Genomic DNA, 22,731 nt, shown 5'->3' with positions numbered 1-22,731 from the left:
TATTTTTAATACCATCAGAAGCAACCATGAAAATGATTGTACAAGTTACTTTTTAAATATATTAGAATTTCTAGCTGGATGTATCCAGAATAATTCAATTACTTGAATATTATTAATATTTTTAATACCATCAGAAGCAACCATGAAAATGATTGTACAAGTTACTTTTTAAATATATGCTAGAATTTCTTCTTCAGCTTGCTAGTTAATTTGACATCAGTAGAAATACTTCAGATCTATTTTCTTAGAATTTGGTTGTATGTGAAGTCTATAATGCATACAAACGTCTCTTACAAATAATTCTTTTCAATGGAAATAAATGATAGTTTCTAATATAGCTGTCTATACAGCTATAGACACACAGAGAACTAGGTACATATGAATTGCTACAGAACATAAAACTGAGTATTGCTGTTTCCTCCTCCTCTAGATTTCATTTACTCAGTTACAACATATTCTTTAACAAACCCCCAAATAGTAATTTGATGTATATTATGGTATAAAACCCAAATGTTATTCATTACTGCTGAGATGACAAATGGGCACCTACAGACAGTGTCTAAACTGAACAGCCCTTCCGATTCCAAGGCACAGTGGGGGAAGTAGTCCAGCTTGTCCATCAATTGAGAGGTAGTTCTGGGGCTGTTGAGTTGGCATCACAGGAGAGAGGGACAGATTTGCATTCATTAAATAGAAGCAAAGAAGGAAGATACGAAAAAGGGAAAGAGAAAATGCTGATGCACGTACTCTTTAAGATAATACTTTTTATCACATGTACGCCTTTAACAAAAAACTTAGTTTTGATATTAAATGCTAAAGATGGTTGACTTGCTCAGAAATTTATAAACTTTTGTTCAATAAGTCACAGTAAACGATACTCAGATAACAGATCCATGTCGCAGCAAAAGCCAGAATCCCATTTCTTAAACGAAACAAAGTCAGTTCAACAGAAAGCATTTACTTTTAAGATGGCACATCCTGTTTCAAGAATAAGACAATCCAAAATTCTTAAGTCAAAAATCTCACCAGGAAACGCACTCATGGAAAAGCAAAGACAAGACAAATATGGGTAAAAGATTCTGCAGTTCCCCGGTTACTACTTTTTGACTGGAGTGAAACTTGAGCTGAGTTTGTAGGGAAGAACTAGAATATTCTGCTAGAAGTGTGACATCCATTTTCTCTTTCCAAATATTGTGCACTGTTTATATAAAGAAGAGATTGGGAATCTTATCCTGGAAAGAACCAGGGTTATTGCAAGACGACTAATATAATGAGGTCCTTATCAATTAGATATGAGAAAACACCACATTACCCTCTGATCGGAGTTGTATTCTTTCAGTTTTCTTTACCACATGTGGAAGATATCAATCAGTGGATCAGCCAAAGTTGTGGCAAAATCCATCTGATATTCAGGAATTTTTATCTAACTATGATACATTAAAGTTTCTAGGGAGACTTTCTACATTATTTTTTACATCCAGCTTTGGGTTATAGTAGTAATGCAGTATTATACACAGCATTATACGCACAGCCATGTGTGTGAGACATGATCACTCTTCAGTTATTTTGCTTAGATAGGCACATAGCCCCTGCAGGCAAATATGTAAAAGGTCAGAGCATTTCTTCAAGGAGCACTGTCAATATTAGGATTGAAAGTTATCGTACTTGACCTTGTCAGGGTCAGAACTGGCAATAAGTCACATATGGAGGCCAGTGCATTTTGCCAAGTTTAGCCAAAGAAGGTTTGAATGCCATTTAAAAACCATTTGAAAGTTGGTCATTCTGCTGAGACTTTTGCCAGTGAAAGTGAAAGATGGTACTAATTACGAGGGAGGATGTGTAGTATATGCACACTTGTTCAAATGGGAATGGTTTGAAACTCAAAACTTGTCTCCCAGAAAAGCAGCCAGGTGATTATAATAATTTTTGGTCACAATTAGCTTCAGCTATACATGAGCTGCACATAAAAGAATTGCCAGCCTATTAGTTACTATTTTTCACAGTCAGATAATATCCCGTATGCTTTTCTCTTCAGGACAGCTAAACATCAAGCTTACCCAGGCAGATGTTGTAAGAAAGGACAAGGTGCAGGAAGAGAGGGGAGAGAGAAGACAGCTGCTTACTTAGGGCCAAGACCTCATTTCTACAGTTGATTAGGATTTAGATTTGGGGGGTGTTGGTACCATACTGTTACACTTTCTCTGTAGTTGCTAGATGTCTTGAACTCTCATCAGACTGTGACCTTGCAAAGACAGAACTAAACTGTAACCAGGTAGAAAAACTAGTGCCAGTAGTTCAGTAGCACACTGTCATAGTTTATACCGCAACAGCGCTCATATTTTTTCCCAGAGATAGGCCCGTGCATCTAAGCAGAATAAAAATACACAAGAATCTCTGAAACAACAGGCTATATATGCAGTTACAGCCAGAATTCCCAAATCATTTCCAAAATTTGAAAAAAAAAAACCCACCCCACACTTCAAATAAATTCAAAGAACAGAAATTTAGTAATAAGGTTGTCTATATTGCTGGGACCAATGTCTTCCATCTTAGTCTTGTTTCCAAGCATCAGAAGGTAGGTAAGGTCAAAATGGGAATTCGCCAGTGAGTGATGGACCTTAACATTGTGCATGCATTACTACATTGGCTGTAGTGACGTATGCATGGACTAAGCAGTAGAAGCAGGAAAATATATGCAAAGAGCAGTCAGAGCCGTGAAGATCACTCAGTGCAGTGACCAGAGTGGCAGAGCTACACTTGGAAGTCAGTACTTTTGTGAGAAAGTACCATACACCCCCCCAAAAAAAAATTCAGAGGGGTTTTTACATTTCATTGGTAAAACCATAAGGAAATAAGAGCTCCTGAGTGCTCAGACTGCTTCAAAAATCATGCTACTAATTTTTGAATACCTAATTTCTAGAGCAAGTTTTCCTCCCACAGACAAACTTGTACTTGTTGGCTGATTGTTTTTCTTTCCTGAACAAACCTTTAAACTCTTTCTAGTAGGAAGTGTCAGGTTCTTCGCTCATTAGTAAAAGCATCCAGCACTATACTGCTGCTCGGTACCATTAGGCATTGATAAATGCGTTTTGCAATTTGGTCCTGATCTTGAGGTAGGTCTCCTGATCACAGCTGACCAGATCTATCACAAATATCTATAAAAAGTACTGTGACTGCTTTACAGTATGGCTCTCACTAGCATCCTTTTCCTCAGGTTCATTCCCCAGTTCCAAATATATCTAGCAAGTGATCTGCATTTATGCCCAACCTAAACAAAAGCAAAGCTAATTCAGTAAACTGACCATGGTTCTTTCAGCATCCAAACAACCTAATGCTATATGCCTCAACTTAACTGAAAAAGAGTATTAAATATTGCATCTGCCAGGTTCCCAGCCCAATTCTCATACAACTGAGAGTATAATACAGAGTTTCTTACCAGGAGCTTCTGAGAATGCTAATTTTCTGTAGTCTGCCCCAAAACATCACCTGTTACCATCAGATGAGTTGCTTCCTCCTTTTTCTAAGGGAGTTTTTTTAAAAGTCTCTAATGTTACTAATGACCAGTCAATTAAATAATCTGCAGAATCACTTACTGAATAAAAGACAAGTAGTTCTGAAGGAAATGACCTCTTCCCTCACCCTGCCCGTGTATTAATTCTGGTTAATTATGCATTTGTCCTGGTGAAAGTAGAGCAGAAAAGACTTGTTTGAAGATGCAGAGGGAATTATCTTCATAAACACACCATGTTCAAGAAATGCAATATAACATCTCTCCATATTCACATCTTTACCATCTTTGTGCTCATTTATCCCCCATTAAAAAATTATTTTTATTTGGCATACTACAGTTTAAAAATATGCTTATAAACGCCTCACAAAAGTTCTTACAGTTGGCACAGAAAGGAGTCTTTTAGTTAACTCAAGACTCGCATAGCCATGTTTTAGCAGCAGGCAGCCCTAGGACCAAACAAACCACACAAGCAAGGGAGTGCTTCAAACCACACAAATCTTGTCTAGCTCTCACCCTTTTTCCCACATCCAAGCTCAGGCAGCTCCACAGACAAGTTGGGTCACATAGCTGCTAGTGGACAACTTCAGCGTTCAACTGTACTGAATCTTAGTGCAGTCAGTCCATCTGCTAAACAGGCCTAAAGCAGCATTTCTGCCAGGGCCTCAGCTGAGAGCATGCTGGAATGAGTGATGCAAAGAGAATCAAATGCAATTTGTTTTTCCAGTCCTGGAGACCAGGCATTTGAATCTTAACCTAGAGCACAGGTGAAAATTGGACATGAGGAAAAATTTCTTGACTGAAAGAGTGGTTAAACATTGGAACAGACTGCCCAGGGAAGTGGTTGAGTCACCATCCCTGGAAGTATTTAAAAGACGTGTAGACGTGGCACTTAAGGACATGGTTTAGTGGACATGGTGGTGTTGGGTCAACGGTTGGACTCGATGATCTTAGAGGTCTTTTCCAACCTTAATGATTCTATGATTCTATGTACAATAACCTCATCCCAGCACTAGTTTTTCCACAGCACAGTTTGTATTTATTACTTTCCGCCCAGAGAAATACCAGGACCCAAGTAAAAGACATCAGAAATGGAGTATACAACTATACTTTTGGCAACTTAATACTATTAAGGTTACATTCATCTCAGTGCAGACCAGCAGGCATGGGTCAAAGTCTTCTTAGAGCTTCTCTTGAAAAGAGATCTCAAGTTCAACTTGTTCACAACCATCACGTGTAACATTGATAAAACCCAAGCACAATCTTGAAGTCTTAAATGTAAGCAGGACTTTAGTAGTGGCTCCTGGACTCTCTCCATAGATGTGATTTTTATCTTTATTTTCTACCACATAGCAGCACTTGCAGTCAGCATTTTCAATACATTTTGCAGGGTCATTGAAGTAATGGTAAGTATCATTCAGTGCCCAAAGCAACAGCTAGGAATAGGTGAACAATACGTAGAAAACACCTAGCAAATATCACTGTTCAGTTTTGTCTCATTTCTGTTGATGCTTTTAATGTAAATACATAAGGCTCAGGAACTTTGTCTTATCCATACATATTCCTTCCTTCAGTGTGGCAGGCTGACTGTGAAAGACATATCTGAACAAAAATACAGACAAGGTTGGCAACAACTCCTGAAAGAGCCAAATGTAGTCTTTTTGCACCCCCATTCCTTCAAAAATTAAGCAGTGGCCCCCAACCTTTCTGTTTCTTAAGTCTATGTACTAAAGAAATGCCGTTAATCATTGATACCTTATATTTCTTCTGCATGACCAGGATAAGAATCAGGACATACCTCTGATAGGCTTCAAACAGGAATTTCCATACCCTTGCTTCAGCGAGGAGTCAAAAGCAGAGCAGAAAGAAGTCAGTATTTAGATCAATGGAAATACCACATGGAGAGGCAAAAGTAGTTGTGACCCTGTTCTGGTATTTATCATGACTGTTGTTTTGACCAGGCACAGTCCTGAAATACAGTTCACAGCATAATGAATGGGTACTGAAAGGCAAGATCTTGTGAAAAGCTAAAGCTGCTCCAAGCGTAGTTCTCCCTGTCTAAAAGCAGGGTTGTATAGAAAAAGTAGTTGGAGTTGTCATTTTCAACAAAATATCTCAACAGGAAATTTTGACAAAAATCATAATACGTTAGAGTTTCTCTTCCGTCCCGTGTTCCTTGAGAAAGAAATGTCCTAAGATCTGAAGATGGTGAAAGGCAGAATTCTTTTTCACACAAAGTTTGTGAACACTGGGGAAGTTTTGAAAAGCTAAAGTGAAAAAACCCAAAGCTTGTATGCATGGCAATATAGGAACAACTGAGACAGTTAATTCTGCTTCATTTGTGTGGAGGAAAAATAAAACCTAAAAATAATCCATTCTGAATTTTTCCACAAAGAAATAAAGTGAAGATCTTTTAAATGAAAGATGTAAGAGAAGCACAAGAAGAAATACAAGCTATTCAACTAGGCCCATTAGCAGGATTAAACTGACTAAAATCAGTTATCTGTGGAGTGAGAGACAAACTGCTTGATGTGAATGTCTTCATAGATACTGGCAGAAAACAGATCGGATTATTCTAGTGCTGTATTTTAAATGATAGCTGTACGTGCTGACATACAGTCTCAAGCAACTCCTTTAAACAAAATGGAGGAGAACTTATTCCAGTAATAGAATTAACTGATATGGCATCCAATATAATGTATTGACTGTCTGCAGTTGAAAGGATACTTATTTGGCTTTATTAATATTACTGATCCTACTGTTAGATAGCCTGTTTTTCCACTGGGTCCAGAGCAGGGAGTTAGAGCCCTCTATAGCAGTGAAGTACTACTTTCGCTTTATAAAGGAGGCAAACACTCCAAGGATCTCTCACGTAATGTTCAGCATTGCACACCTACAATTCATACTCCCTTTTTTCAAATATCCATTGCTTCCAAGTTAGTACCCAATACATGAATGAGAAAGCACCTCAGAACGGTGTTTGGAGCAGCCTGTATGGCAGAAAATTACAGGGAAGGCACCAATAGCCAAAACCCAGAAAAATGTAATTCCAGGTACTTCAGCATCCATTTCTAGTCAGAAGACACAGCACCCATCTCTCCCTTAAAGTGCTTTCTCCCTTCTCCTTGCCAGCCCTTGTGTAGCTGAAACCAAGATGGAGCAGGCAAGCTTTAACATGCTGTGGTTAGAATACCCAGACACCGGAAGCTCATGTACAAATCTCTAGGGCCTAACTCCTGAAATTTAAATGGCAAATTTTGCAATCACCAAGCTACAATTCTCAACAGTCCATCCTGGCAATGTTTGACTTTACACAAAACTTTTTAATTTTCATAATCTGAAGAGAGTAAGTCCCACTCCCTGAAATAAGTATCAGTGCAAGATCATCCAGTCATGACAGTGATCGTGAACTACCTATATCAAAACAGAATCCTTATTTATTTATAATCTGAAACAGTTTAACAAATGTACTGATAAACTAGGAAAACATCAATAATAACCAGTGACAGCTCTGTGCTTATCACAAGTAAGTGCTTGCTACAATAGGACAGGTGCTTCTACTTACTCAAGAGGTATAAGGTAGGGCTTTGAAGTTGGATCTTCCTCAAGTCTTTTGTAGAGACAAAACTGTATATAGAAGTTGGCATCAATGGAAAAAAGCAGTACATAACTCAAACCTGGGGCAAAGATTTATTTCTAGTCACCAACTGAGATCACGAAATGAAAGAAGAGAATTAGCTCAGAAAAACCCACCAGTCTAGATACTAAGATGTGAATATTGCTGTCTTGCCGCTGCCTAAGGTAAAGGTCAGGAATGAAGCTAAGCCTGACAACAGTGAATATACTCATGTGTCCCACTAAAGCAGTATCTCCCCTTCACTAGCGCACCAACAAATTATATGGAGCTCTGAAAGGACACACCTTCTTTGGAGCAATTTTGTTACCATTCATCCCTGGCAAAGCTGTTTGAGGATATTTAAGTATTTGAGATCAGAAGTACTCTGCTACATACAGGGCAATTGGAACTTGCTTGCTTTCTTTTAGGGAAGGAGAGGAAAAAAGGGAAGTCTTATGACACATATAGTCACTAAAATCCTGAGTAAGCAGCAGTAGCTCTGTGTTGTCTACCTTTTAATCCCTAGTTTTCTCTAAGAACATCTTTTTCTAAAGCAGCCTGTTTTCCTTTATTCCTCATCAGTTACTATAGAGAAAGGTTGAGACATCATGTTCATCTGATCATGAGAAACAGGTGAGAGGTCTGCAGTAATGCTTACTTCAGATGAGATGTACGTACTAGACAACCTCTGATCACACCACTGAAGTTGAAGGATCTCGTGAAGATTCTTTCTTCAGTCCAGGCATTTGATATGTGCTGTACAAGGCAATTAACTAAATCAAATCTCTTTAGGACAAGATATCATGTATTGCAAGATTTCAAAAAAGTTGTCCTTATTTCATCTATGCCATTCATCTTCACTTGCGTGGTTATGTTCTGTAGCTTGTTTTGGACTAGTGTTGAGTAGAAAAGACAGTCCTGTAGGTCTAGCACATGTAGCAATTCCGTTGCATTTCCATCCTTGACTTGAATCAGTTTGTTCACTCAGAGCTTAACTGTGGTCTCGGTTCACTCTGTTGAGTAGTCTGAGACACACACCTTGTCTCTGCAGAAGAATCTTCTGATCCCCTGGTGGGCAAGAGAAAGGCTTTATTAAGTTCCAGTAGAGCCTGAGTGGAGCCTACTGTCACAACATTTTGCAAAGGCTGATTGCTACTTAAATCATTTAGCATCAGAGAACTCAGAGCTTAACTGTGGTCTCGGTTCACTCTGTTGAGTAGTCTGAGACACACACCTTGTCTCTGCAGAAGAATCTTCTGATCCCCTGGTGGGCAAGAGAAAGGCTTTATTAAGTTCCAGTAGAGCCTGAGTGGAGCCTACTGTCACAACATTTTGCAAAGGCTGATTGCTACTTAAATCATTTAGCATCAGAGAAGCCGTAGATTTTTTTTAAAATAACCATTTGCAATGCAGTTTTTGCTTTCCCCATCTTTAATCCAGGAGAGCCCAGCAGAGCTGACTGAATGCAGAGCACTTGCATCATTTTCAAGTTAATGAAAGAAGTGGGTGTTAGCAGCCCTGATACCCACCCTTTCTAAAATTTAGTTCATTCCCTCCAAAAGTTCAGTTTAGGAATCAATCAAGCCTCGTTGATTTCCCAGGGCAGGGGGCATAGAAGACCAGGGAACATGCATAGACTAGTTGAGTTATACAGCTCCAGCAAAGCCTCACTTATTAATTGAAAGGGATAACTTATTTCTCCTGGGGAGGAGGCAAATAAATTAAAATCAAGGCATTAATTAGGACATTATGTAATCTTTATAAATGCCTGCACTCCTTAAGACAGTTTCCAAACTCCTGAATAGATGGAAAGGTGCAATATGTAAGAAAGAATATACAGGCTTTAAGTATGTGCAACTCTACTGTTTTTTTCCAGTGGTCCTTACTAAAGTCTGGCAGCTAGTAAGCTTAAGGCTGTGTAATAATTACAAGAGCTGCTGATCTTAGGGAAGATTATGATAAAGTAGTCTTTTCCCATTACCAACTTCAAAATTTGGAGGACACCATCTGGTCTGTCATCTCAAACAAGACCAGCAACAGTGGCTTGGAGCCATAGGGAGGAAGGCTGATGACTGAGGGTTTAGGTACTCTTACTGGAAGTTGTAAGGTGTAGCAGTACTTACATGACAACAGAGGACATAGAAGCAAGAAAGCCAGCAAGCAGAAGGAACACAAGAACACTTAGAATCGAGGTGATGACAATCATGTCTCCACTCCTTCGACCAGGCCAGGTATCAATTTTCAAGGGAAGTTTAACTAGAAAAGCATGGAAAGAATGTTCCTATGATCTATTTTTGACCATGAACACACCCACCAAATAGGAGAAGGCTGGTGATTTAGGAGAGGCAAACTGATTATGTCTATACCTGAAGTCTTAGATGATTTATGGGAAACAGGTTTAAGACTCAGTGTCAGCATTTAGAATTTATAAGCTTTCCTCAGCAGGTTAGCCAGTATGACAAGTATCTGTATTACTGAGAAATGTCAACAGCACCAGATACTATGATATGCATAAAATCTGAAACCGCATGTACAAACTTTATCTTTACTAAAAGAATTGCTTTGAAGTACACAAAAGAAGTACAGAATTATTCCATATTTAAGTCTGCTACTCCAATATTGAAAGCCTGACAAAATTGTTAAAACTGTAGGAAAGGACTAGGTGTTGCTCATAGAGCAATAGCATCCTAAAGCAAGCACAGCTACTCAGAAGACCTGAGCCAAGCCACAGACTTACCTTTTCTGGTTTTGATTGGATCAGACCAGAGAGTTTGGTCTTTCATGATCCCTTCAGTGCTATCTAGCAACACATATTTAAACCTGTGGGGAAAAAGTGTTAAATTAGGTATTTCAAATTTGAGCTTCCTTACTAGTATTTTTAAGCTACTGGATTAGCTGGTCAGAGTTCAGGTTTTGTCAAAGCATTAGATGGAGACTATCAAAGGTAACTGACTATTTCCAGAGACCTTATAAAGAGCAAATAGAATTAATCATGGAAAAGCATTCTGTGCTATGTCATGCACAGTTTGCAATTCATTCTTGTGAGCCTTGGCAGATGATAGCTTTCCAACAACAGTTTTTCCCAGCTTGCTATTCCCTGTTGTGAAGAGCCTCATTATTTAGGACAGCAAGTGGTTTTGATTTCCATATGGAAGTTGAAGATTTTGTCCAACAATAGAGATCTTTGGCACTTTCCCTGCTAGAGGAGAGTATTGAAGAGACAGGCCAACATCAGATTTGGCAAAGAAATTGAGTTTCCATTCCACAATAGTTTGAGTTTTCAGAAATGTCCTGAAGAGACAGAAGAGGCAAGACAGTTTTTGCAAAACTAAGAGCCCATAGTATTTTTTTTCGAAGCGTATTAGGTCTCCACAGCAGTCGGCTCCATGTGACTGCCATTTTTACTACAGCTTTTAAATAGCTGGCAACAGCAAAACAAGTGTTTCAGGTAACAGCTGTCAGGGTGCCCAAATTCCCCAGATGGCCAGCTTCCCCAAACAACAGGGGTCAGACAAGTCTGCAAGCCACCTGGCCCTCACTGTGAAGTCTCCAGTAACATTAGAGGCTTCCTGGAGCTGGAGACCAAGGAGAACTTTGGCTCTTCAAAATCCCATCAAAACAAAGCAAGCAGAGCCAGATCCATGTCTGCAATTTGGCAGAATGATCTAACACAAAATACACGGTGAATAATCTCAACATCATTTTCCAGTCAAAATCCTTTTCTACCAGCAGTTTCTAATCAGATGCTGTCACTGGATTACCTACTCCAACATAGGTATAAGATCCAGCAGTTCACACATGAATCTTCCTACCGATCCATGAATTTAACCTGACAGAGCTCACCACTGCTAGGGCACCATAGAGGACCATCTGCAGGGTGCTAAACCAAAGTAAAGCCATCTTCATAACTACCCTTGCAATAGAGCATTTCAGTTAGGGACTGGTAATTCACATCATACCATTACAAAGGAACATTACAGACTCAATGTTGCTTCCTATTGTGTTTTAAGAGCAGCAATCACCTTGTAAGAAATAAGAATTATACCTGTATGTTGTGTCTGGTGCAAGAGGTGGGTTACAGACAGCTAGGAAGTTTGGGTCGTACAAACAAGTCCCATCATCCCCAACTCTGAAGAGGTATTGTTTCAGGACATCAGAAACTTTGTTGACATCTCCTACATCAGCAAGTTTGGGAGGCGATGCACAATTGGGTACATTGAACAAGGCAGCCTTGTAAGGTCCGAGCTGCCCTCCACTTGTTTGTTGGAAGGTGCTGTCGAGTGGTTTGCTGCTGTTGTCGGTCACCAGGGAGCTTATTGCACTTGCTGCAGGAGAGATGCTTTTTAATGAGGCTGTTAGAACTAGTTCAGCCCTTTCCATTCACCCTGTATTTACTCGGCAACTTGCTCTTCTACCCCAAAACACTCGAAAGGGAAACCAAAAATCTGCTACCATTTTGGCTGTGTTAGTGATCCTACCCCTTCCTCCTTGTTTGTTGATGAAGCTCTTTACACTTGTCCTTCAGAAACTGTGAAGGATCCACAGCGTATCTCAGAGCAATACTTTTTAGTAGCCACCCTCCCCAAATTCCTCTTTTCCAAGGAGAATCTGATGGAGTAGGGAGGAGGGTGGCAAAGGCTGCTCTTCCCCCATGCCACACATGGCTCCAATAAACATCCAGTAAATCCTGCCATTTCAGATTTGATACTATAGCCAAGGCAGAGTTCCTTTAGAGTCACAATTCTCCCACCTCCTGGAGCAGAAACCCTTAGACCTCTGGCCACGCAGCAGCTGGACCTCCCAGAACCATGCAGTATGCAGACCAGTGTGTAGGGGCTGCATGAACAGATGCGGTATCTACCTTTCTGGCCAGCCAGGCATGTCACTGCTTCCAGACAGCATGCCTCAAAGTCTGAAAGTCCTCACAGCTTCAAACAAAGTGTGAATCTGCACCCAGCCCTACAGCATAGTTTGGAAGCTCAGTTACAGCTCTCAAACCTTTCCTGCTGCAAAGCCAAGGCACAAGTCCCAAGAGATGCTCCCAAGTTCTGCAACCGCGGCTTAAATTTTTTTGGGGAGCCCCCTCCAGCTGTTCAGTGCTGTCAGCAGCAAAGGAATGCCAGTTTTTCCAAAGCTGCGGTACATTGGGAACTACTTCAGTTTGGAAACGTTCTGCTGTGCAATTGCTTGGTCATGAGAAGTTTTTAGCTATGATCCAATGCAAAATTAAACCTGTTTTAAAAGGGAAAATTTTCTAGCACAGGTTAGAAATACAACTTAAGGGTTAGTGCTCAAGTTAGTTGAGCTCTGACACCCCTCTCTTCAATAGGGGCCAATAACATGAAAGCAAATACTAGCTAAGACATGCTCTATTCTTAGGCTTGCTTCCCCAAATTATAATACTTCTCACAGCTAGGTCTTCCTGCTCTCCCACTCTCCATTTCAATAACTCTAAGCCTGGCTCTGGTGAGCAAGTCAGAGCTGATGCCTAAGCAAGTTCCTTTTGTGTGGGTTTTTTTTCTTGGGTTTTGTTTGTTTGGTTTCTTAAACTTTACTAAGTAGATCAAGCCTGATAGCAACATTAACAAGAATAGAGCTAAAAGTTACGTTACTTCTTCAGAAATTTGCTAGACCCTCAGCTTTGTAGTATGCTGACACATTTCCTTACCAGCAGAGCTGAAACATAAGGTGTTAAGAAAGTTAAGTTCTCTTAAATTTTCCTTCTCCCTGCTCCAGGAGGCATCCAAGGGTGAGCCAATGTGCTTCTCTGCAGACCAGAGACAAATCCAAACAAAATTCCTTCCAGTCTGCCAAGTAACAAGTTTGCATCTGCTTGCCTTAAAAGCAGCAGAAGCGATTTCTCCATATATAACCCCTTTTGTAGAGATTCACCCATCTGTGTAGGAAGCTTTTACCACAGAATCTGCAGAAGATGGGGTGGTTGATGTAATTTCTAACACAAAACATCATGTTTGCATATTTGCAGGTATAACTAGGTATCAGTAGCCTTTTATATAATTATAATGCATTTACAGTCTGTTTTAGACATACAAAGACATGCACTTCAGTCACGGGACGGGTCTCATAAGGCCGTGCATTCACAATTGTCTATGTTAGCTGTATGGGATGGTGTCTCTGGTTACAGCTTCTACCCATCCAAGGCCCCTTCCTTCCACCTTGTCCAAAGCAGCAATAATCAGCAGCGGAAGTTTTAGACCGTTTTGTCTGTTAGCCAATTTCTCTGTCCCCCTCAAGATTTCTTCTCTGTGCCTCTTAGAAAAGGAGGCTGCATACAGCCTTCAGGGGAGAAGGCATGATATAAGGAGGTCATTTATTTCTGTCAGCTTACGGAGTAGCTCTAGCTGGCATTCAAAACAGTCTGCCAGAGCAGCAGGGAACAGAGAAGGCAGGTCTTGGTCACTGCCAGCAGTGTTTCATTGCCAAGCAGTTATGAAAATCATTTTATGAATGAACTCATGGGCCAGGCATCTTCGACCACAAGTCTAGCATGACTTGCCTTTGTCTTAAAAAAAAAAGTAGTCCCTGCAAGGGCTGGCTACCCTAACTATGAAGCAAACAGCAGCCGTTACCCAGTTTCTCTCAGCAGGTTTACTTAGGGGAATCCAGGCTTTTATACAAGGCATTCGTGTTTAGACAAAGATAGGGTATCAGACTGTGGACCACTTGGTTTCATTAGCAAGATTCGGGCCAATGTTTATAGCTGATAGTGCTGCTCCACACCTAGTGGGAGTCTAACAGTACTAAGGCTTGCTATCATTAATCAGCCCCATTGAAATACTACAGTTATTTATATTGTATTTTATAATAATGCCCTGGAGAAAACTGAGACCAGAGGCTCAGCTTGTATGTAGTTTACAGCTACAGATTTTTCCCCCATTCAGACCCACTCCCATCAAATTGTGAAGAATTATGCAACGGTCACATGTAGTTATCTTCCAGAGAAGCATAATGCTGGATACTCACCTGATTCTTTCATTGTGTACAAGTAGATGATGTAAGATTTATTTGGACTCAGTGAGCTGTCAAACATACAGAAAGGTTTTTCTAGAGCAACTGTAGTGAGAGTTGGATTGTTTGTAGCAAGCTGAGGCGCTGCAATCTGAGGTTTCAGGCTTTGATCTAGAAGAGAAATCTTCCAGAGAAGCATAATGCTGGATACTCACCTGATTCTTTCATTGTGTACAAGTAGATGATGTAAGATTTATTTGGACTCAGTGAGCTGTCAAACATACAGAAAGGTTTTTCTAGAGCAACTGTAGTGAGAGTTGGATTGTTTGTAGCAAGCTGAGGCGCTGCAATCTGAGGTTTCAGGCTTTGATCTAGAAGAGAAAGTTACCAAAAAAGCATATGAAAAAAAAAATCTTTCTCCTCTCTCTCTGCAAGCTCTGTCAAAAGGGAGTTTGTAGCAAGCTGAGGCGCTGCAATCTGAGGTTTCAGGCTTTGATCTAGAAGAGAAAGTTACCAAAAAAGCATATGAAAAAAAAAATCTTTCTCCTCTCTCTCTGCAAGCTCTGACTCAAAAGGGAGGATCTGGCAGCAACATTAACATAAAAGGGAGATATGAACTGCAGCTGAGCAGGAAACAGCCTACCTGCCCTGTGAAAGTTTGAGAGGTAGGGGTTTTGCTTTATGCAAAACAGGAAACACAAGGATTTGGGGAGGGAGGTAAGAGATATTGCTTCTCAAACATACTGGTCACATCATCTCAGAAGGACAAAGGCAAAGCCTCATTATAGGAGAGACTTGAACCTCTGTCTTTAGGGTCCCGCGTACAGCCTCCCCCCTCCAGTGGCAGCACCAGAAGCAGCACAGTCAGTTCTTGAATCCTTTAGCAGCAAGAAGTCTTAATAAGGTTTTTAAGATCAGGCTTGTTAACATACAGAGTGAGAGATTTAGCAGAGAGGAAAGCTGTCTGGGAGAGGCCCTGGAGAGGGCAAGTGATATTAGAATAAAGTTTATGTCAGACACTTCCCCCCTCCCCACACAAGCTCATCCCATCTCCAGTCTCCTGGGGAAGATTAACTACGAACAAAGAGAGGGATTCAGCAGCTCCTCCTCCTTCCCAGCCTAGCTGCAGTAGAGATACTTTAACAATCTTCCAGCAGAATGTATGTTTGAAGCCCTAAACCCCCTCCCAATACAGATCCTGGATCAGAAAGTTGACACTCAAGACAAAACAAGAAAACGTAAGAGAAACAGAAAGGGAAGAGACACAAAGAGAGGAGCAACAAAAAAGAAGAGACTGCAGATAGATGCCTTTTACCTGCACACAGCTGTCCCAAGCAGCAAAAGGCTAATAGAACCCAATGGCTGCACATGCTTGAGCCCTCCAGAAACCTGCCACGAAAGGAAGAACAACGCTGGGAGGCAGCCCCAACTGAAGAGCTCCCACATCCACTCCCTCCCTGAAGTCAACCACACCTGCCCCTTTCCACAAGGTCCCTGTGGTTAGGAGCTGCCTACCCCCTCAGCACCTCCCTATATGCTTATTGCCCCTCCTGCTCAGGTGTCACCAACCCCCCTCCCCCCCAGCTATTATCTGCTCCCAGGTGAGGAAGGGTGTCGCAGCTTTGATTTCCACCTGGTATTGGGCACCAGTGTAGCTCTCAGCAGTGCTATGAGCGTAAAGAGAGTTTTTTCCCACCTGTGTCATTGATAGGTGGCTTTGTTCTTCACCTTCTTCTGTCTAAAAACTTTTGAAATCTCTCATGTAGGGAAAATTCGGAACTGAATACCTGAACCCTGCATCCAGTCTGCATCATGGATGGTTCTGATTCAGAGCTCTAAATTTGGGCAGCCTTAACAGAGGTTACAATTGCCTTCTGAATTGTGTTTCCTGGGTTACATCTTGAAAAACATAAGCCTTCTGCTTCTAGTTAACCCTAATGTGGTTCAGGGCAACTACATGAAGAGCAAACCACTGGGAAATCTGAATCTGACCTGTTATACCGAATTGTTCAGCTGAGAATATTCTTGATGAGTAATTGCTATTATGAATGGTCTATTACATAAAAGCTCAGATTACAAAATTATTAATCACCCACTTAAAATAGGCTGAGGGGAAAAAATAAGTATCAGCAAGATTTTACAGAATTAATGGGGCTAACATGATGTCACTGCAGCAACTCCAGATTTACACTAATATCACTACAGTTACATTACCAAAACCATCTTCTTTATGGATATGCCATGGGCCCCAGAAATCTGTTTGAAATATGTAATCAAATGATTATAATGCAATTTCCTCCCCATATGTGTCTCATTTTGTTTCAAATTCTGCATGTCATCTTCAGTGTGTTTGGTTTGACTTTTTTCTCACACCACTTTTGAGGGAGAATATTGAATACAGGAGTTACCCTAGATTTGCATTGCTATACAATAAGAATGAGTTGTATTATACTTTCTCACTCTACAATGCACTCTAAGCCTGTGTGGGCATAAACACTCACGTAAATCAGATTAAGCCAGAAAAGATCTTACCCTTCTGTCTTTTACTCCTAGGAATCTGATTTTTAACATTTACACTAGGGGGGTTAGTTGTACAAACTTGGTACTGATCTGCTCAAGAGTGTTTTTATCCCTTAAAGCAATATAATAATGCACAAAACCTGTAAGGTTTCTGACTCCACAGTAAAAGCAGAGCTTGAGAACAACAAGATCTCTTTCTCCATCATAGAATCAATACTTTCTCCAAACAGTGATTCCTGTAAAATCAGATCCTGAATTCTTTAGACAGGTAACCCTTCCAGAGCAATAAGCAGTGGCTTTTTTTTCCTTAAGATAGAAAATAGGCACATGATTTGCCTAACTAAAAAAAAAAAAAATAGACACTAGTACATATTGTATAGCAGAGAAAAATAAGTATTCTATTTCATGGCATGCAAGCCACTTGCATGTGCTACAGAATACTCTTCCAAGTTTTATAAAAAAGAGCTGCTCCCTCATTCACTTTCTAAAGCATCAAAACAGACAACAGAAAAGAATATAAATTTTAAAAATCAACAGATTAAGGCCCAGAATCACAACAGAATTTTTGATTTAAAGGTACAAATATTTTTTTTAGATTCACAGCCATCAAGCAATAAATTCAGCGCTTACTACTCAGGCAAAACTCTGCATGACCTTCTTGGAGTCTTGCCTGGATGAAGAGTGTGGCAAACTGCTCCTTGGGCTACGGTCATGCAAACTGTTACTCAGGCGATTAGTTTTACAACAGCCAGGAGTATGTCAATAGAGCTGCTCATCACAGAAAGTTAATCACTTTTCAAAGTGGTTACAGGATGACAATTTTAGCCATTATTTTTTGTGAGGCTATTTTTTTAAGCCATCATGATGTAGTTGAGTACAAGGCCATCTTGTGCTCTGGTGGAATTCACCAGCCACAATAAGGGGGGATAACATTGCCTGTGTTGCGAGATTTTAAAATTTTTGGGTTTCTTCCATGCTCAGAAGAATCTCAAACAGAGGTAGAAAATTAACATGACAATAAACTCTCTCAGCTCCATCTGTGCTGGCAGATGTGCCCTAAATTAGGACCAGATCTCATCCTTGCTTACACTTGTGTAAATCCACATTAACTCCACTGAAGTCAGGGGAGCTGGTCTGGATTTAAAGGATGTTACCATAAACAAACTTAACCTCAGTATAATTACAGAGTTCCCGAAAGGAAGTGCAAGAGAAGACATCAATGTAAATTCCTACGTCTTTGTTTAAGCAACAATGCCAATTTTCTTGCTCTATGTTACCTTGTGGGCAATTCTGGAGTAATTCATAGAAGCCTCCAGTCAGTTTGGATTGATGGCTCCATGAGAACAAACCTTGCCTGTAGCCCTGGCTTTCCAGGGCTGTGTGAAACTCATGTTTGGGGAGGATGGGGCCTGAAGTCCCAAAAGGCCGTGAAATGTATGGAACCCTCCAGGATCTGAAGTCCAAACCTCCTTTACATGCTCAGCTGTGGGTGTAGTGGAAATAACCCTCCATAATCTGCTGTGCTCCATCTCTCTGGTCCACTGCACGGGCTAAAATTTATGGGCAACTTGCAAGCCCAGCTCCATGTAGAGAACATTACAGTGTTTAATAACAGTAAAAAACATGGTGGTGACATTTACCAGTCAAGATGGTGAAAAAGACAAATAAAACATAAAATCCATTTTAAAATCCTTTGATGATCCTCACTAATTATCTGCATAGCCATTATTAGCTTCTAATTTCCTGCAGATATCTTGGTGGGTGTAGCCCTTGAGGTAGGAGCTGAAAGAGTAGGGGAGTAATGCCTTTGTGAATTAATTTTAACAAAAGCATTCCACGAATATGGGAGATCTGGAAGAGAATGCAGAGATGGTTAAAAAACAAGTTGATAAAACAGGTGATCAAGGTTTGGGAGAGCGGTGGAGAGCTGACACAGTTAGAAAATAGGGAAGTACAGAGATACAGCATTGTAAAATATTGTGAAAGTGAGGATAAGTTGGAATGAGAAACAACGGAAAAGTTTTTCCTTCTGTCCAGTCACTATACTACAGACATGATCTGGCAGGATCTTTAACCACCTCTACTGCTCGGTCATATGCATCAGCTGGTCTGCAGAGATTAACCACAAGGGAAGCAGCTGTAGTACTGTTGTTATGATAAGGACATTTGTCCATTTGAGAGTGGCACTGAAACCAAAAAATCTATTCAAAGAGGTTACTGGTCAGCTACTATAGGCTTCAGAAGTGGCTGTTCTGGGGCTGGTATTAGTAACAGATTGTCATGGGCAGTGCCTGGAAATCCGAGCTATCCTCGCAATGGAAACTTCCATCTAATGGTAAATAACTTTCAGTCACTACTGCATTGCATTTATATCAGACGGCTGTAGATAAAAGGGAGAAATTTCCCATTTATCCAGGGAGAAAACTCCTCACTGAAGCAGGAAGTGAAATACCTCTTACGACATTTCTCTCTCTCAAACTCTTCCCAGAATAATTCAAGGCAGTAGGAGATTCACATTTCACAAGATCTGCTGCACAAAGGCCACACAGATGCCTGGTACGGTTGTGCAGTTCTGAAATCTCTTTGATATGCGTTTGGCTTCCTGGAGAAGTATTTCTGTCCTTTGTTGCTGCAACAAGGGGCATTCACATCTGATCTTAAAATCTACACACCTATTAACATGGCCTTAGGGTTCATTTTCAGGGTCTGTCTTCCTCCTTTCCTAATAAAGTCCTAATAAAGCATGTACATTATGAATCTCCGGAAGAGCTCTGCAAACCGCTTTGTTAAAAAGGGACCAAAGTGATGGAGATAAGCCCCATCCTACATTCACTCAGCAAAGGAACAGACTTACGTGCTGAGTGGGGGTCCCATCTGTGCACAGATCGGAGCAGCATGACTCACTGAGCCATTGATCTCCTTAAATTAGAAATCTTTCATGTGTCCATAAGGAAATATGAATGCTCAGTTAGAAAGATGAGAACTTAGAACTTATTTTATCATCTGGTGACAATTAATTTTGTGCAAACCTGAAAGGTCAAACAGTGGAAATATCAGGAAGGGAAAAATAACTTTCTACATAAGAAATCAGGGCCACACCATCATTTAATATAAATTGGCATGGCTCCATTGAGGTAAACTTCTTACGAACAGAAGAACTGGTCCTTCTTGCATTCCCCTCAGAAATCGTGTATAAGGTCTTATCACTGCAGTAAACCCCGAACAATTGCAGAACACTGAAACATCCGCAGTTTGGAGGAGCCAGGGGTTAAAATGAAAGGCCCCTTTGTTACACAGAAGTTATTGTTTTCTTTGCTGAGGAGATGTCTTACTATCTGCAGTTATCTGCTTGAACTTTCACCTCATACTGTTAAGAACCACTAAGAAGTAATTCTTTTTATGAAAGTCCTGGGCTTACGTGATAGTGTAGATGTCCCTAATAAAAGCAACCACCATTTGCTGCAGCCTTCTCAGAACTGCCCCTTGTGATGGATCATTTGTACCAGGCAGGTCAATGTAGGTTGGTCCCACATTTCTTCACTTACAAAATGGTAATATTTTCCTACTTCAGTGAATCCACTGTTGGTTGAGGGGCTTGTTCTAAACATCAATTATAATGAGGAGTCACACTGGTGTAGAAGAGGAAGAAGAGAAAGTATTTTTGGTAATTCAGAGTGGTTAGATAACTGTGTTATATCTATAACCAAAGTAACATGTTTTTTGATGAAGAACTAAGCAAAGATGACAGGGGATGGGGTTAATCTTCCTGGCCTGTGAACTGGCTACATTCCTTAGGCTGCAGTTTCTGTTAACTGACTTCATGCAAAAGTAACTTTACTGTGTTGGCATGATGTGGGTCAATGCAATGACCCTTTCCCTGGCTGATGTGAGGAAGCAGGCCTCCCTAAGCAGTGGGTGTAATCCCTCACCTTTGTCCTCAGGTTGCTCTTGATTATTTGTATAATGGAGCCCTTTTAATTTAATTTTACCAGGTAAATAAAATTTAGCTTTCTGGGTTTGCAAGCAAGAGTGAATTTTAATGACATGCAACTTGATTACTATTTGAGGTTTGAGAAGGATCTCTCTGTAATGGCTGAAGAGTACGCTCTTTCCTCACAAAGATTTTATTAGGGCTAGGAATACCTCTCTAAATCTAGAGTCCTGAAATATCACTTCATGGAGCCAGTTTAATACCCTTGAGACTCAGCTGAACTTCGGTGCAATAGCTGTGGTTTTATATGAATGTGAAGTACAACACAACCAGGCTCCTGTATTGATCAGTGTGCCAAATTCCACTGCAGTCAGACCAGGGTAAAAGTTTTCTAACAAAGTGATGAATTAGGTCCATAATGTTGTAATTAAAAATGGAAAAAGCTTTCTGTTAGGACTTCCTTTACTCACTGAATTGTAACCCACTAGCTAATTCATTGTTCCCAGAAGGACAAAAAGTATATGCTGTTTTTGACTACAGTCTTTATGTTGTAGCTGAAATGCTTTACACTAAATTCTGATAGATGCTGTTCGAAGTTAACAACCAGATAAAAACCCCTAAACTAGAACTACCCCCTAAAAAGAGGTATATGAATCAGATGTTGCTTAGCCTGGATCCTCATTCTTCAGACAGCATCACAGAAATGCCCTGTTCATTTGCCTTCCAAGAGGCGTGAAAGGGCTTCGTGAAACAATTCTGGTACACAGGTCGTGATATTCATATCCGTGGTTCCAGTGCAGGGTATGGAGGAAGATGGAGTAATCTGTAAAGGTAGGTAATGAATGTCCATCTGCTGCTAGTCAAAATTTATGTTCTAAACAACATCCATATTTCTGGTTACTTGAGCTCATTTTGTTTGTTGTTTGACAATGTAGTCCTGTATAGAATTTGCATATAGGTTCCTACTGATAAAGTTTAAACAGCTCAGTTTCATCTCTGTTCCTCTTCAGTATTCAAAGGACTGTATTATACAAAATATGCTTCTGAGTAGTGACTTCTTGTTCAACTCTGAATTGAATGGAAGCCATGAGAACATGTCAAGCAGGAATGCTGCCAGCCCTGTATTGAGTTATATCTGTAAGTCAATGAGAAGCATCAAAAGATTGCTTTTTTAAGGAGTTCATTCTCATGGTTTGATAACATGATATACAGCAACTTCTCATCCACAAATACGGTTGGAATATGACTAGAACAAGAGATTTGGGGAAAAAAGGATCCTGATGTAGTAAACTGCTGTGATTCACAATTGCTCTGGGAAAGGGAGAGAAAAGCTTGACCCAGCTGTGTTTATATGGTTTGTAGTTTAACATGACATTTATAGAGCTTCAGTTTACAATAGACTGAGATGCTTCAGTGTTTTTCTACAGTTTCTTTGAGATCATGTGCATGGTGGATATGCTTGGCAGTAAATAGCTTTGGTCAGTGACTGAAGGTGGAAGAAAAGTCAACCTGATGCTGTAGAAGGCATTTGCAAAAATGCATCCCAGAATAATTTTTTTTACATTGAAAAGTGAAAAAACCACTCAAGAAACAATATAATAAAAGGAAGACAATGTTTCTCCTGACTCATATGCTTCTGATGTTCTAAGCTTTCAGCTGATATTAGTGGCAAATATAAGTTAATAATTATTAATAATTAATAATAAACAAGTAAGATTCAGTGTAAATAGCTGCTGGGAGAGGGATGTGATAGATAAAACAATCTTAGAATTTCAGCTGTGCTGGTGTAAGTTTCTTTGCAGTCAACAGATTTAAACCTAGAGCCCTGTAAAGGGAGATAAAACTGAACGAGTACATCCAATTATATTTATTAAAAAAAGTCTGTCTGAAAAAAGTAAGCATTGCTATGACCAGTGTCTAAATGGGGAAACTGATGCATGGTAAAGTGCAATGACTTGACTGTATTGTTACAGTAGTAAAGAAAGCCTATGTCTCAACTCTCATGGTTCCTAGTCCAGCATCTAATGGACTGAGCTGACTCCATTGTAAGCTTATCTCAGGGGACTTTATGATTAGATATTTTTATTTAACCTGAAAGACTTCTCATGGTGGATTTATTATAGGTGTATCGAAAACAGGTATAGAATCATAGAATCATTAAGGTTGGAAAAGACCTCTAAGATCATC

General features: G+C 40.1%; 1 protein-coding gene across 1 annotated transcript; it reads right to left on the bottom strand.

Moving 5' to 3' along the window:
- Positions 1–8,285: 8,285 nt before the first annotated feature.
- UPK3A (uroplakin 3A) lies at positions 8,286–15,463 on the bottom strand. Its single transcript, XM_019473217.1, has 6 exons — positions 15,409–15,463; positions 14,309–14,464; positions 11,170–11,449; positions 9,862–9,944; positions 9,248–9,380; positions 8,286–8,388 (listed from the first exon to the last, which is right to left on the bottom strand). Exons 1-6 carry the CDS (start codon positions 15,461–15,463, stop codon positions 8,286–8,288), a joined length of 810 nt encoding a protein of 269 aa, XP_019328762.1.
- Between the last annotated feature and the right edge of the window lie 7,268 nt (positions 15,464–22,731).

The sequence above is a fragment of the Aptenodytes forsteri genome, unplaced genomic scaffold (assembly GCF_000699145.1).
Source record: "Aptenodytes forsteri isolate BGI_AS27 unplaced genomic scaffold, ASM69914v1 Scaffold614, whole genome shotgun sequence".
Lineage (NCBI taxonomy): Eukaryota > Metazoa > Chordata > Aves > Sphenisciformes > Spheniscidae > Aptenodytes > Aptenodytes forsteri.
The sequence above is the reverse complement of the archived record's forward strand: the minus strand, read 5'-3'. Positions and strand labels throughout refer to the sequence as shown.